General features: G+C 40.4%; 1 protein-coding gene across 1 annotated transcript; it reads right to left on the bottom strand.

The window, feature by feature from the left end:
* Positions 1 to 4635: 4635 nt before the first annotated feature.
* On the bottom strand, positions 4636 to 16163 carry BMP2 (bone morphogenetic protein 2). The gene is made up of 3 exons (XM_002829947.5): positions 16026 to 16163; positions 14440 to 14792; positions 4636 to 6673 (listed from the first exon to the last, which is right to left on the bottom strand). The coding sequence occupies exons 2-3, from the start codon at positions 14783 to 14785 to the stop codon at positions 5829 to 5831; spliced, it is 1191 nt and encodes a 396-aa protein (XP_002829993.1). The 5' UTR covers positions 14786 to 14792; positions 16026 to 16163; the 3' UTR covers positions 4636 to 5828.
* Positions 16164 to 16381: the final 218 nt, after the last annotated feature.

Here is a 16381-nt window from a genome sequence, read left to right as displayed (position 1 = left end):
CTGGAGCTCCACTTTATTAGTGATTTAAAACACACCCTTGGAAACTAGCTGGACTTTTTTTTTTTTTTTTTTTTTTTTGGTCAATCCAGGTGGGAAGCATGCTCCCTGAAATGGGAACAACACTTAACAAAATTCTCAAACAGATAATGCCTTAAGAGCTAGACTTCAAAAAAATCTTCTACCAGCCATCCATCCGACAAAAGCAACGGTAACCTGGTAGGAATACTAAGCCCTCCATAGAAAGACACAGATAAAATAATTCAGCCGCCAAGATTTGGCATCTTTAAAAATGCCTTTTCAATCTTTAACTTTTGTCTGCTTGGTCGTCTAGCAACCAAGTGCCGAAAAGAGACTCCACCCAAAACAAAGTGAAACAATACAGACACTTAACTTCATGAGTGTGTATGTGTGCACGTGTGTGTGTGTGTGTATGTAAGATTCTCAACATGCAAAGATAGCAACTCATTTTGAGACAATTAAAACAGAAAAAGTCTCAATTGTAGATATCAGGAAAGGAAGTCAGGAGTGAGTAAAAAGCAATGAGAAAATGTGTAATGCAGGATGAGGGTATAGTTTCCACACACCGGGCTAAAGCAAGGTTTACACTCTTAAGCAATAAAAACAAACCATTAAGCTAGGCCCAGCACTGTCAGGAAGTATAAAACAGTTCTTGAAACTTTGCAGTTACTGTACAAAAGCTTTTCATAAACTCTGTTTCCTGATCGTCATTAAACGTTAACATCAAGTTGCCATGGGGCAATTAGCTTGCCTCCTGAAATCAATAAAAAATCAACAATTTGGAAATAGTTGTACAGTAAAATAGTTCAATAATTATTCTCTCATAGTGTTGTGGCCAAGCAGTTCCAGTGTAAATGCAGTCCAGATGAGATCCTGCTCCTTATGAGGGAGGCTTTAAGCAGATCGGTGGTTTGCTTAGAGACCTCCTCATCAGAATGGACTGCAACAATAATGTACTCCTGGCAATGCCTTGGAGTGGGGCCCAGGACATGGGACAAACGCAAGCTTTTAAGTGGTGTTAAAGTCAGTGTCTTGCTTAGTACTGCTTAAGCACCTCAGAGGGACTCAATGCGAAATTCAGAGACCTATGCAAAATGAGAAACTCAATAAAAAAGAAGAACGTGCCCTACGCTTGGCATTTGGACTCCAGATAGGAACAAATCATTATATATGTACATATACATTCACAGACACATACACACACATATATGCATATATGTATGTATGTACACACAACAAGCGGTGTATTTGAGATTAGGAATCCATTCATCCCAGCATGTCTTCAACAAATATTCAAATCTGAATTACTTGTGAGAAATCTTCCAAGTGCTTCTTAAAATAAACACAGAAGAGCCTCACAGGACATTTTACTTTACAAAGAGGTGCTATCAGCAAGCAAAGGCAGAAAGTTATTTCTTTGCTGACTCCCTTTCTCAGAAGGAAATCAATTCCTGCTGTTTTTTCTAGCCTGAGCCCATGTTAAACACCTTATTTGAAGCCAACTGCAGCATTGAAAATTCCAATATCCATTAAATCAAACCTCAAATACCAGCTTTGGAAGCTTTACACCACCCTGCAGGCTCAATGGTGTTGAACAGTGAACTGTCTTAGAACTTAAAAAAAAATCAAGCATCATATTTAGTATAAACAAATGCTTCAAATGTATGACATCTATTTGCTGCCTTCAAAGGGAAAACTTTTAACTCAGACGCTTGGCACTAAGATCACACAGGATCAGCTCAGTGGACTGACTTAAGTGTTAAACTTTTTTAAAGTACGTTTTTAAGGGCTTGCACCTGCTCCCCATCCACATAGATGTACTGACACGTATTTGACTAAACTGACTACATACATGCCCCAGCAAGCAAGCAGAGCAGATTTTACAAGATAAGCAACCAAGTGTTTTCATGTCTGAGGGTGGCTAGAACACAAAATTGCCAGTCATCTTGTGGGGGGAAAAATGCCTTTGAAAAAAAATATGTAGGGCATCATTTCAGATATGGCGAAAAGTATTAAGATGCCATCCTGTATACGGGCTTGGTTTCTGGTTTTTTTTGTTTGTTTTTTTCCTTTAAGTACTGCTTCTTAGAGAGGGGCCTAAACTTGGTCCAACTTCTGCAGTGACGACGAAGCTATTCATTATAGCCTTGGTACTCAATCTGTGGTCCTTTGGCCTGCAAGGGCTTCACCTGGGAGCTTGTTAGAAATGCAGGATCTCAGGCCCCACCCAGACTCACTGAAACAGAATCTCTAATAGAACATGATTCCCGGGGGTCTGTACCCACATTAAAGTTTTATTCTCCTTACAGAATTCCTGGTAATTCGGATGCACGTTAAAATTAAAGTTTTATTTAGAGCATTGGTCCCCTAAGTTAGGTAGAAGTTTACTTTGAAGTTTGCAAGGCAGGGAAATGGTCAGAAAATTCTGCCCTGGAGAATACCAAAAGGCTGTAATTTATGTCAGCAGGGTGGAGGAAAGAGGAAAAGCAATTTACCCAAGCTGAGCAGACCTGCATCTTATCCCCCATTTCACCCTACCCGTTCCCTGCAAAAAAATAAATAAATAAATAAATAAAATAAATAAAAATAAAACAGAAAAGAAATGGCGCCAGGACATTCTTAACTTTTCTTGGATTGTGAATCTATGCCACAATTACTATAGGCTTTAATTGCTCTTGACTACAAGGCTATGTTCCCTTTGCCTTAGAACAGATAAGGAGGCTGTGGCACGTAAACATTCAGTGAATCTTAACATTAATATGCCAGTAGAATAGAAATATGCTATTTTTGAAAGCCCTTTGAATTGTGCACATGATTTTCCCTCTCCAATAATAGATTGAGGGCAAAAATATGGATTGCTTAGGTAAGGTAGTGATTACGTAGCTTGTTATATAGATCAGGTTTACAGATCATCTCTCCATTCTTGACCTCTTAAGGTACAATTTAAAGCTGCGATTTAAGTAGAAATTATGAAAAGATGGAAGCACAGATAGATCTGTAAGCTGCCCACACTCCCTCTTCCTAATTTTTGAAGGCAAATAATGAACATGGTAACCCGGATGTGCCATACAGGTTAAAACCATGCCAGAGAGGCACATGCAGTCGAGACAAGCACAAAAACAGATGATCAGTTTAATCGATTTTGAAAGGTGGGCCCCTAAAAATTCAGAAATGACTATGTGTGGACTTTTTAAAGCCAACTCTGAAATGATTCAAAGGATCCTATAGAATAGTGACTGAAATCAAAGACATTCAGTGTTATGTTCCTTTTGACTCTTTATTCCTCGGCATGAAGAATGTGAGCTAAAATGTCTGTAACAATGTAGACTGTTTGTAAAAATATTGTTTCTCATGTGAGCTTCCAAGAGGGTCAGAGTGTCTGATTATAAAATCTCTGAAACTAAACTGAAAATGCCAGCATCTATACATATGTACTATATATTACATACATCTTTAGATGTATATTTATGTTATGTTTTATATATTAAATATGCATATGCAAGATAACACATTTTAGTTGATACCATTGAAAACAGTTTTAACCAAGAATATTAGAACCAATGAAGCAGAGAAATCAAAAGGGTGGATGGAACTGCCAAAGGATGAAATTCTTGTGCTATACTCTCATGCTCTCATCTAGAGAATGTGAACATGAGAAAACATGGGTCATTCGTTTTAACACGTTAAGACTGTGCAGTCTGTCCTTCATGTCCATGGCAATAGAGGGTGAAGAACAGCTGGAGAACAAACAAGACCTCAATCCCCTTAGTTGGGTATAATCTAATGGTTCTCACCTAATCAAGAACAATAGAACTAGAGACAAAAAGAAGCTAAAAGGTTTTAAAAGTTAACCAGTATTAGTAAAAGATAACTGTCATGAACATTTAAAGATAAGGTTTACATAACCTCATAACCTCCGAACTGTAACTAAGCTCATAGTCATCAAAAGTTAATTCCTAGGAAGAATTTGATTATAACAGTCTGTTCCATTATAAACACACTGTTTTTTAGCCAGTTGCAAGGAGATTAGAAGTAGGTTTCACCAATCACGCATGGCAGGATCAGAGGGGATGCAAAGTCCTGGAAATTGACCTAAAATACTGCCAGTAAAATAGTGGGTAGTTGTGGGTGCCCTGCTCTTACGAACATCTGCTGAACCCTTCCTTGGGTCTGATTCTAACCCAGGGTACAGAAGCCCTGACACACTGGTAAGTGTTCAATCTGAGCAGCCTAATTTGACTTCATTCTGTTTGGGCGTCAGTCCAACTGGCAGATGTTCTTATAGAAGCTGATCTCCGACACTTTCCCTTTCTAATTTTCTGGCACCGTTGCCTCTGTTGCATGGGCTATTATCTCTGAAACTTTATCTCGGGTTATCCAGGTTTTGCTTGTTTTGTAGGCTTTAGTTTTCTCTTAAATCTTTCTGCCCCAAAGAAGTTCATTTGAAAAATACTAAATCACTGGTAACACCTTTAGCGCAAATATGACTTATCAAATAACTTGCCTGCAATTTTCCAGCCATTCATTACCTTTCCCCCACCCCCTCTAAAATATATAACTTCAGAAACAAAAATGCAAACACAAGGTCATCATTGTAAGCGCTATACAAATGCACCATTTTCTCTTACAGGTTGGACTTTATAGAATGAAATGCCAGAGATTTGATATTTATTATCTGAAATAGGTTTAACATTTGGAGAAATGTGTTCAAACACACAACCTTGGAAAGAAAAGCAAGCTGATCGGTCAGAGAACAGAGGGTGAGCAGAAAACACGATGTGCATAATTTTGCTGCGTGTTGGGCAAAAAGTTAGAAAACTGGATTCTTTGGAGAATAAAGAGCTCTCAGATGAGGTAAAGGTAAAACACAAATAAATTTCCAACTCTTGATGAGGGCCACGAGATATCAATTTTAAATATACATGACCACAATATCAATAATGAAGAAATCTTATGTTTTATTGAATACTTTGGCCAGATTAGCCCCTTTGAAGGGATCACTAATTTAGGAAAGAAGAACAACAAACCATCATTCACTTTCCTGCAGGTTCATCATTTTCCTAATTATTTCTATTGATCCTGCTTTATTCTTTCTGTAAATTAAGGGGCAGGAGGAGAGTTTCTATAACAGATCAGCAATGTCTGGTTCTTATCCAAATATTCCACCTAATAAGGATGTAAATTCTCATGGATTGGACAACCACTCTGCAACATTCCTGAGAATTGAATAATATAATAATCTTGAAAGTCAGCAGAGTGGATTATCCACTTTTTTTTTCTGGACTTGAACTTGTGAACTTAACAGTAGCGCTGCAAAAAAGCAAATGTGCTAAGCACTTTGCCAGAGTAACCTTCCATGTAGACTTTTCATCTTAAATACACACAACTGAAAACAACTACAATTTTTGGAAAATTATGTACAAACCCGATACTTCTTTTGATTACATATAAATACAAATTAGCTATTTTTTTCCTAAAAAGTGGTTATAATAGTAAATAAATACAAAATAAATCTGACCATTATACTTCATGTGCTGGGGTTGAACCCATATAAAATGTACAACTAAATACATTTTAAATCTTTAAGGAATAATTCTCTGATTAAAATATTTGTTTTCCCAACTTCTTTTCGTAGATATAAATATATTTTCAAAATAGCTGTTTTTTTTTCCATTCCACTCCATAAATAAAGTCTTCATTGGGAAATATTAAAGTGTCAACTGGGGTGGGGTTTTTTTGTTTGTTTGTTTTTTTCTTTTTTCTAAAATATATATATATATATATATATTTATGTATTTAATTTTGCTGTACTAGCGACACCCACAACCCTCCACAACCATGTCCTGATAGTTCTTTAATACAACCTTTTCATTTTCGTCAAGGTACAGCATCGAGATAGCACTGAGTTCTGTCGGGACACAGCACGCCTTAGGAATCTTAGAGTTAACAGAGTTGACCAACGTCTGAACAATGGCGTGATTAGTGGAGTTCAGATGATCAGCCAGAGGAAAAGGGCATTCTCCGTGGCAGTAAAAGGCGTGATACCCCGGGGGAGCCACAATCCAGTCATTCCACCCCACGTCACTGAAGTCCACGTACAAAGGGTGTCTCTTACAGCTGGACTTAAGGCGTTTCCGCTGTTTGTGTTTGGCTTGACGTTTTTCTCTTTTGTGGAGAGGATGCCCTTTTCCATCATGGCCAAAAGTTACTAGCAATGGCCTTATCTGTGACCAGCTGTGTTCATCTTGGTGCAAAGATCTGCTTATCCTAACATGTCTCTTGGAGACACCTTGTTTCTCCTCCAAGTGGGTCACTTCCACCACGAATCCATGGTTGGCGTGTCCCTGTGCAGTCCACCGCATCACAGCGGGGGTGACATCAAAACTTTCCCATCTGCTTGCATTCTGATTCACCAACCTGGTGTCCAAAAGTCTGGTCATGGGGAATTTCGAGTTGGCTGTTGCAGGTTTTATGATTTCATAAATATTAATTCGGTGATGGAAACTGCTATTGTTTCCTAAAGCATCTTGCATCTGTTCTCGAAAAACCTGAAGCTCTGCTGAGGTGATAAACTCCTCCGTGGGGATAGAACTTAAATTAAAGAAGAATCTTCGGGTTGTTTTCCCACTCGTTTCTGGTAGTTCTTCCAAAGATTCTAATTTGATAGAGAAAAACAGGGAAGAAAAAAGAAAAGTCTTTCAGTAAGCCAAGTAATGACGTTTGACTATCTATGAGAATTTTTAAACCTCATCGTGGGATTTGATTTAACCCATGTAAAAGTAGGTATCCAGAAAATAAAAATTTCCTCTTTAAATAAAAATGAAGCCTCCCTTCTCTCTGTTCTGTAAGTTCATGTCATCATGCATTGCATACCAGGAAACAACCTTTCATAATTCTTTGTTGTGTTTTTGATCTAATACATGAATACGCTTCCAGGTGGCTATAATAATGGGGGAAATGGTGAAGCATTTCTTTGGAATTCCAGACTTTAGGGTAAAAAAAAAAAAAAAGTCAGCACTATAGTTAGTAGAGGTCTAATGAGTGAGGATTTGAGGAAATTATTGCATTTCTTTTTTAAAAAAGGCTTTAATGTCAATCCCTTAAGCAGTATTCTAAAACATTACTCTGCAATTTAGATGATTTACAAATCTCGATATACAGATTTCAGCTTCCTAATTAAAGACTCTGAAACTCAACATCAACGATGACATTTTGCAAAGCACACCCTACTATTTTACTCAAAAGTCCAGAGACAAAGGCATTTACAGGGATCTACTTCTTTGGAAACGTATGGGTGGTACTAGGACACTGTAGTAATTAAGGCCAAACAATTTCAAGAGAAATAGCTTTCCCAACTGTTGTCTGTTCTCTCACCTCTTTACGACCTCAAATATCAAAATCTCATTTTAGATGCTTTTGGAAGAAAAATAAATGACCTGTCTTCTGTTTGCAATGCCTTTATAGTTTTGAAAGATAAACCATGTTAAAAAAAAACCATGTACCTACCCAGTACTAGGCTGCAGGATGGACACAAAACCAAAAAAATTATAAAAATTTACAAAATATGATGATGATCTACATGACAAAAGGAACAGTCTCATCCTATTACAGAATAATCCTTCTATATTCACTATCATTATTTCAAAATAGCCATTTAAGTGGGCTATGCACAAAAGCTTTGTCTGATTTAAAATTTCTGAATTTCAATTTTTAAGAAGTATTGTTCTCCCAGCAAGTAATATATAACACAGCACCTTGAATGCTTGTAGTCTGCAAATCATCAAAGGTACAACATTATTATTAAACTGGTAGTATATACCATGAGAGTTTGAGATATTTAAGTTTATTTTATTCTAACTTTACCACATCCTATCATTTCACTGCCAACAGAATTTGCCTGCTTCATTCAGAGTTCCTACCCAAGTGTTAACAAAATCTGTTTTGCCATCGTTCCATGTTATCATAAGAAGAGACTACGTTTTTATTAATTTTACAGTTGTATTTCCCCTAAAGACAAACAGCTATAAGTTGTGCACTGAATCTAGATGCCTTAGCAAAGGAGAATCATGTCAGATCACTCACTCAGAGGATCTACCTGTGTAAGCCTTCATCATCCAAGCAACAGTCATTATGCAAGCTAAGTGGACACACCAAGTTCAATCAGGGCAGTTTACACCAAACTAACGCTCTAATGCAGTGCTTTTCAAACTTCAGCCTTCACATAAAACAGCTTGTACACCGTAAAGCTTCAGATGCAGGCTCTGATTCAGTAGGTCTGGGGAGATGCTCGAGATTGAGCATTTCTAGCAGCTCCTCAAGGAGGGGATTCTGGGAACTGTAAGACCACACTTGGAGTGCCAAGGTTTTGCAGCATGTTTTTCATATTCCAGTGTAGATTGCCAGAGGAGTGCATTTGTAAAGTGTCTTTTTGTTAAATAATAAAAAAATTAGTAGAAGAACGATTAGTGGTGGCAAAGGAGTAAGAGTTGAATGGGCCAGCTCTGGGTGGGCCCAGCCAGGGTCTCAGAACAGAAGGTTCTTCTAAAGCTCTTCTACGTGTATATGGGGAGTATCAGGCCAATAGAGTCCTTTAGGGTTCCATTGTGCCTATTAATCCAAACCTCTGGGGAATACCTTTCAGGATCCATCCACATTCTAAACTCCACTGGAAGCTAATGGTACTTTAGGCCAGACACAGTCATTAAAATAACCTTCTGACCTTTTGAACCTGGACTCTTCTCAGTGGCTCCCAACGAGCACCAAGGACTGTGTTTAGCCTGTTTTTTTCTCCTTCTCCTTGCAATTCAAATGTTTCTGCTGAAGGTAATTTTTCAGCAGAGAAGGTAAAAGTCAGCAACCTCAGACCCTAATGACACCAAAGCCAGACCAGCACCTGAGCTACTGGCTTATCTGATAAGAATACATCTAAGAACACCCTCTTTTCTTTCAAAGAGGGGGAAGCAAGGAAAATTATCTAGAGCACTCACTGACTAGCTATATTAACAAAAGTGCCCAGAGAAATCACAATTGCAAGAAAAACCCTAAATCCCAATCCATAAAGAAACATACATTCTCACACATTCTCTCTCTCACACACACGTACACACCCACATGGCCAGACGATGACAGTGAAGGGACAAGCTACAAGGCAAGTATGAGGGACAGGTAAATGAAGTAAAGAAGATGGGTATAAAAAAGGTATGAAATAGAATAATAACCTCCCAAAAAATTAAATGACAAGATTGAATCATATAAAATTGCCACTATTTGACCAGAAACACAGACAACAACAATTTCATGTGGTTCAAGGTCTCAGTGGAAGTAGGTAGCCTTAGCAAAGGAGAATCACTTAGTGGCCTTAAGAAAGGAGAAAAAATACACGAGCAAATAATAATAGGTGATACGAAGATCTTTCTCTGATCTTCCCACTGCACCTCAGTGAATCTGTTTCTTGAAAGGTCCCATCCTCAATACAAAAGCATCCATTGCAACACCCCTGGTTGCAGAAACAGGTCACAGAGGTAAGTTAGACATTCACAGAAACCCTCAAACCCAGGAAAGTAACTGGCCAAGGTTAGGGAATATACGCTCATTTTCTTTAATCTACCAGGGAAGAGTACGAATCTTTTCTTAAGGGTACAAAAATTAAAACCTATTTGAAATAAAGTAAATTAAATAAACAAACCCTCTATAAATTATCACAGCAAACCTGAGGATGCCAAAAATATATGGATCCTCAAGTAATGTATGCTTTTTTGGAGACTTATACAATTGCTAGTTTTCTGTAAATATCCCTTCCTGAATAAGCTGAAGTTCTTAAGGGATTTGAGCATTTCGACCTATCTTTGACCCGAGTTTGTGAGCTTCTAAGTTCTTAATCAAATGGTTAGAGCCATGGCTGCAAAAATGTGGGAAAGTGAAGAAAAATAAGACAACAATGATATTTGACCTTTTCTCCAAAAGTGAAGTCCTAATTTAATAATCTATACTATATCAATCATTCCTCTACCTTAAAATAATTCAAAAGACTGAGCTGAATTCTCTCAGTCAGCCTAGGTCCACTCTGGCCTCCTTTTCCCTAGAGAAGGGAAGGCTATAACATTAACAAAAGAAGTCATAATGATAATGACAGCTGAATGCTTTTTTTGAGTGTAATCTGGCACTATCAGCTTTATATGAATTATCTCACAACAAACCAATTAGAGAAAAACTATCATTATCTCCATTTTGTAAATGAAACAGTTGGAGTTCAGAGAGGTTATGTAACTTTCCTAAGGTCACAGAGCTAGCAAATTAAAAGTAGATATATGTAATTGAATCTACTGCACTTCTCAGGTTTCTTGTCTTTTGTTTTGTTTTGTTTCTTGTTTTTGTTAGACAGAGTCTCACTCTGTTGCCCAGGCTGGAGTGCAGTGGCACAATCTCGGCTCACAGCAGCCTCCACCTCCCAGGTTCAAGCAGTCCTCCCACCTCAGCCTCCCAATTAGCTCGGATTACAGGCATGGGCCATCATACCTGGCTATTTTTTTATATTTTAGTAGAGATGTGGTTTCGCCATGTTGGCCAGGCTGGTCTGGAACTCCTGACCTCAAGTGATCCGCCCACCTAAGCCTCCCAAAGTGCTGGGATTACAGGTATTAGCCACCATGCCTGGCCAGTTCCCAAATTTCTGGCTACTAGATGGCACTACCTAACATACATGAGGACTCAAAAACTTAAGCAAAAGTCAAAACCATTAGAGGCACATTTATATTTAGTACAATGATAACATTGGGTGGGTTCTGTCCCAACTAAACGAACAGAAATATATGACTTAGGTATGATGGACAGAACAGACAGAAATGAGCAGAAAAGTGATGGGGCCCACTGGAATGTGTCTATTTTATATGGAGCCACTGCTATTTTGTGGCTGCCCTTTTGTTCTAAATAAAGTATGGTAAGTTTTATCAAAAAAGTAAGTTACCATTATGCTTTGAGGATTTTAAAACACACTTTGGGCTAAAAAATCTCCAGTAAAACAACAACAACAAACAACAAAACCTGGGGATATGCTGGCAATCAGTAAGGCTGGAAGTCACTGCCCTAACACAAAACGAAAGAGGCTGAGTATAATATAAGATTTTCCAGAAAATAAAATAACAGACAACTGATCAAGGAGAAAAAAATATCAAATACAAAAGGTTAAAAACATTGCATTTTAAAAAATTACAAGGGAATGGCAAATAAAGGAATAGAGAGCATGGTTGTCATCAACAACCCTGATTTGGCCTCTGCCCACCCTTAACACCAACACCTTTGGAATGATGAACTATTCTCTCATTGTCTCAGTGAAAATACACAAAGAGCAAGTCTAAGAAGACAAAATAGTTCACCGCAAAGGGATCAAGAGAAATTTAGGGGAACCACTAAAAAAGAGGTGGAATGGAAAATGTCAGTGCCAAAGAAGTATCATTGGACACCAAAGCCTCAATCTCAACAACCATTTCCAAATAGAGTAACTTTCCTATTTAATGTGGCCTCTGTAATGACAATGAAATACCTGGGGCCACTAGGGAATCATACCAGGTAAGTATTGGTTTTGGTGGATCTATGTGTCCAAATCTCTTGTTTGCACTGGGAATTCGTGCCACAAAGTCTCTAATGCAGGGCAATAGTTATTTCTTGAACTTTTCTATTATATGGATATTTTCATAATAATTATACTTGTGGAAAGAGGGTTAATCTCTATTTGAAAGCTTCAGTCATAGAGGCAAATAATCCAGTTATTTCACGTAAAAAGAAGACTGTGTCCTTCAGAGTGAGGAGAACAAGCGCCTGGTCTTTCTCTATTCCCATCTGACAAAAAAGCATAAAGACTTTTTGGAGGGCCAGTGAAGTCAACCAGTTTCAATGTGTTTCCAACTACAGCAATACACAAAACACTCTTTCCACTTGCAGAACTGACTTTTCTATGTTCAATGGCAGTTTCCAAAGGCCTATGTAGCTGAAGCACTTTTTAATGATCTTGAAAACAATAACATTTTAGCAAAGCTGATATTCTCCCAAATAAAAGCTACTGGAGAAAGGACTAGACAAAATTCAATAGGAAAAATACAACTGATAATTCTGTCTCAGATCCCCTTTGATATGGTCGCATTATACTCATATTGGTTGAAAGAACGCTATCATGATATCTCGTCGAGTAATTCCACCAAACCATTCGATCACACCCACAAAGAAAACCCAACAGGTAATTCTTATGATTGGGTCTTTACGGTCTTTTTTCAAATAAATGCTCATTAATGCTGGAGAAACTAAATTCTGTTCTTGAGCCAGCAACCTTCATCACATGGTTTACCAAAAACTTTTTTCGTGGCATGCATGGCACAAGGATGTTTATCAGAAGCAAATCCTGGGTGTACACAACAATGATTAGTCTTGAAAAAAGTGCTATATCCATCCAGATTAAGGATGATGTATTAGTCATAACGAGACAAGAAATGGATTAGTTGAAATTTGGGGCAAAATTACATAGCTTTTCTCCATTATCTAACTGCATTAAGACCTGAAGTTATTACAACTTGATTTTAATCAAGTTGGTAACTTCTGTACTGTTTCTCAGGTAACATTTACACTCACAAAGATATAAATTCTGATTTCATAAACTCAAGCATGCTTTTTAAGTTAAAATAACACAGTTGAATAATGTGTAGCCTGTTTAGTTTTGATCAAACCACTTCTAGATGAATGATGAGAATATGTAGACATGACTGATAAAATCCTCACACAATGGAATGTTTTAGGTGTTAACTAACTTAAATGATCTTCCCTTTAGGTTGTAACAGAGACACAGCATCTTCCGGGCCTTAAAAATAAAGTTAAGAGCTTCCATGCTAAATTTCCAGAAGAGGTGTCTAAAACAGTTGTTCTTATTACATTTCTATACAAAAAAAAAAGTACTCTAATCAGCATTACCTGGAAATGATTAGCTGCATCCATAATCATTTCAGGGTTAAGATGGCAGAATGTACACATACACACAAATTTTACATATGACAACAGGTGATTTCTGCTTTCATTGGATGAATTCTGAAAGAGTGGAGTGAGATCTTACTGCCTTTCAAATCTGATTTCTGCTAGCAGAGAGCACCTCACTTAGAAATGTGCTTGTAAATGAACTGATGATCAATTCAGTGTCCCCGTCATAATGTGTAGCTGCCTCAATGATAATGTATCTTCTGCTATGTGGCCTGCCTTTGGGACTTATTCCCATTACCAACAGATATTCTCACAAGTATAAGTCATCCATCACACTGGGAGAAAACATCTGGTCGTGCCATTTCTGATTAGTCTATTATCAGTGTAAATTTCCCACTTGAAATTTACCACCTAAGCAGGGAAAGGCAAGAAAGAGAACTTCACTCCCAACTCTTCAAATATCCTTCAAGTGGTTGCTCTGTGATATACAATTTTGTACCCTTTTCTAGGAATTGAAGAAACCCATGCTCTATTTTAAATGTATTAAGCCAAAGAAGCATTTAAAAGTGTAGAAAAAGAATTGAAGTGGAACATATTTTTGACTAATTGCTCTAAGAACTTAGGTACAGCAGATCTCAATAGCTGCTGTAAGACATTTCCAGTCCACTAAATGCCCTTCTGATGAAACAAGCAGAAATATCCCACCTTAGAAAAACCACATGTAGTATCATAAAAGAAAAAAAAAATCCACATTTCAGTGCACATGAAAAAAAAACAGGCAGCTGCTACAAATGCTTTTATCTGAAGGCTTGCCTTGTCTCTACTCAGAGCCTATCTCAGATTTAAGCACAGGACAAGAAAGTCATTGTGGAAACAATAAGATTGATTGTAGAATTGATCTCCCACGGGGATTAGATTGGGATTCAAAATCTTCCAAACCAGGCCCAGATCAACTATAAATTAGAAAGACTTTGGGGCCCTGGGCTTTGATTTTTCAATACTATCTCTGAAAACTCTGCCCTTGGCTCTGTCTACCCTAAAACCCTGGCTTAAGCGGCAGATTTATAGAGCAAAAGCTTCCAAACAGACTTAAAGAAATCTCAATCTGCCTCTCTTTTTCTCCTTTTCCCTCTGTGGAATTCTTGCACGTTTAGCTGACTAGGAGCATGCCTTTTGCCCTCATCTTCCCCATCACTTGATTTCTCTCCAATTCTTCAGGGAGGAGTAGCTCTTCTGGCTGCAAGCCAGGAAGAGGGTGCGGAGTTACTAAAGGGGAATCCCTGGCTCCCCCACCACACAAGCAGTGAGTTAAAATCAGATTCAGAAACGATAGTACAGAAGCAAGAGTGGAAACGTCCGCTGGTGCCCTGGCCAAGCTGCCTCTACAGGGACGGCTGCAGTCTGCCCACGGTGGAGGGCTTTGCAGGGTGACTCCCCGCCCCCACGCCCTGCTCCATGCCTCACCTTCATGGTGGAAGCTGCGCACAGTGTTGGCTCGGCTGGCTGCCCTCTCCAACCGGTGGTCTGGGGCGGGTGAGCCCGGCTGACCCGAGTGCCTGTGATACAGGTCTAGCATGTAGGGGGGCACCACGGCGTCCCTGCTGGGGGTGGGTCTCTGTTTCAGGCCGAACATGCTGAGCAGCCGCAACTCGAACTCGCTCAGGACCTCGTCAGAGGGCTGGGATGAGGGGCGGCCCGACGACGACGCCGCGAACTTCCTGCGGCCCAGCTCCGGAACGAGGCCAGCCGCGCCGCCCAGGAGGACCTGGGGAAGCAGCAACGCTAGAAGACAGCGGGTCCCGGCCACCATGGTCGACCTGCGGACAGGACCGACGTGAGTCACCCCAGTTCCCCGCCCAGTCCTCCCCCCTCGCGCCCCCGCGGCCCGGGCTCCCATTTGGCTGGCGTGCCTCCTCCAGGATGCCCTCCTGGCTTGGCACACTCACGAGTCTAGGTAAGACCGACCGAAGCTCAAATGTTTGGGATAATGAAGGGTCCCAAGTTCCAGAACCAGATGATTTATCGCTCCCATCCAACGCTTAACTCGTCTGACATCAGATTTGGGGTTTGCCCTCCCCCACAACCAAACCAGCGCCAATGACTGTCACTTTTTTGTGTGTGACACAGCGCTGACAGCCAATGCCGGGAACCTGGGAAAACCACCGCTTGATCTGACACCCTGCGTCCCCTATACAAATCCAAATGCAGAGTGCTGAGCGCTCTCTGGCATATAAACACACATAAATGGTGCATGTGACTTCCTTAGAGGCACTGTATAGAACTTCCTGACACACACACACACACACACACACACACCCCTTATAGCTTCCAGACCCTGTAACCTCAAGGCCACAACTTCTGAAGCCACTTACAACTTGTGTCCCAGGCCCCTACCCTCAGGGGTGTCTGGAAAGGCAACTCCATCCCGCATCCCCACAGTACAGTCAAGATCCACATATATCTTGCTGGGATTACGTAAATGGTGAATATCTATTAATGCACGTGTCAGCTGTTAAAAACACAGTACCAAGTGATCCTTCAGTACTGACCCCTCGCATTTCTGGAAACAAGTAGGGAGAACCCCAAACTCCTAGTACTTTTCTAAATGGGACATGGCTCTGAGCAAAGAAACCAAGTCTCCCGGAAACACTTGAAGAAGGGAGATCACCATGGCAGGGCGGACAGGTTCTCAGCTAACGGGTGAAACCCAGGGGCTACCCTCTCAAAGGGATTTCTTTGACCCAAAAAAAATTTTAAAAAATTAAAAAAAAAATAAATAAATAAAACACCTCATCTAAGTGTTAACAGCTCCAAAAGTATTCCAGGGAGAGGGGAAGAAAGAGGGGTGGAAGAGTGCGGGCCGGGAGGGTGAGGCTTATGGTCGCCCGGGGCAGCTGGAAGGGGGCACCCCTGCAGGGCTCCGCTGCACGTGGACTGGAGAGGGGTCTGTTTACTTCTGGCCTGGACGTATGAAAGGGCTCTGCCGCAGTGGCTGCCCAAATCCCCCTCCCACCCACCACCCACCCCGGCCCCTGGCCCGCGTCCTCTACCTTTAGGAGACCGCGGTCCGTCTAAGAAGCACGCGGGGACACGTCCATTGAAAGAGCGTCCACATGGAAAAACTCTGGTCAGAGGACCTGGCGCAAGGACCGAATGTCCGTTCCTTTTCTTTGCCTCCTCCTTCTCCCGGGTGCCGGCCGCGCAGTCTCTCTTTTCACGCTGGGAACAGCGTCTCAGTGTCGGGCAAGGCCGAGGAGTGGAGGGCGGTGGGGCTCGGAGATGGCGAAGCAGGCTCCGCTGGGGCAAAGGCACCGGCGCAAAGTGGGGTGCGCAAGTTATTCTCCCTGCAAGTTCAAGAAGTCCCCAGCCAAGTGCTGACACACAACAACAGCGAGCAGGGGGAGGA

Source organism: Pongo abelii, chromosome 21, assembly GCF_028885655.2.
Source record: "Pongo abelii isolate AG06213 chromosome 21, NHGRI_mPonAbe1-v2.0_pri, whole genome shotgun sequence".
Classification (NCBI taxonomy): domain Eukaryota; kingdom Metazoa; phylum Chordata; class Mammalia; order Primates; family Hominidae; genus Pongo; species Pongo abelii.
This window is presented reverse-complemented; position numbering and strand designations above follow the sequence as displayed.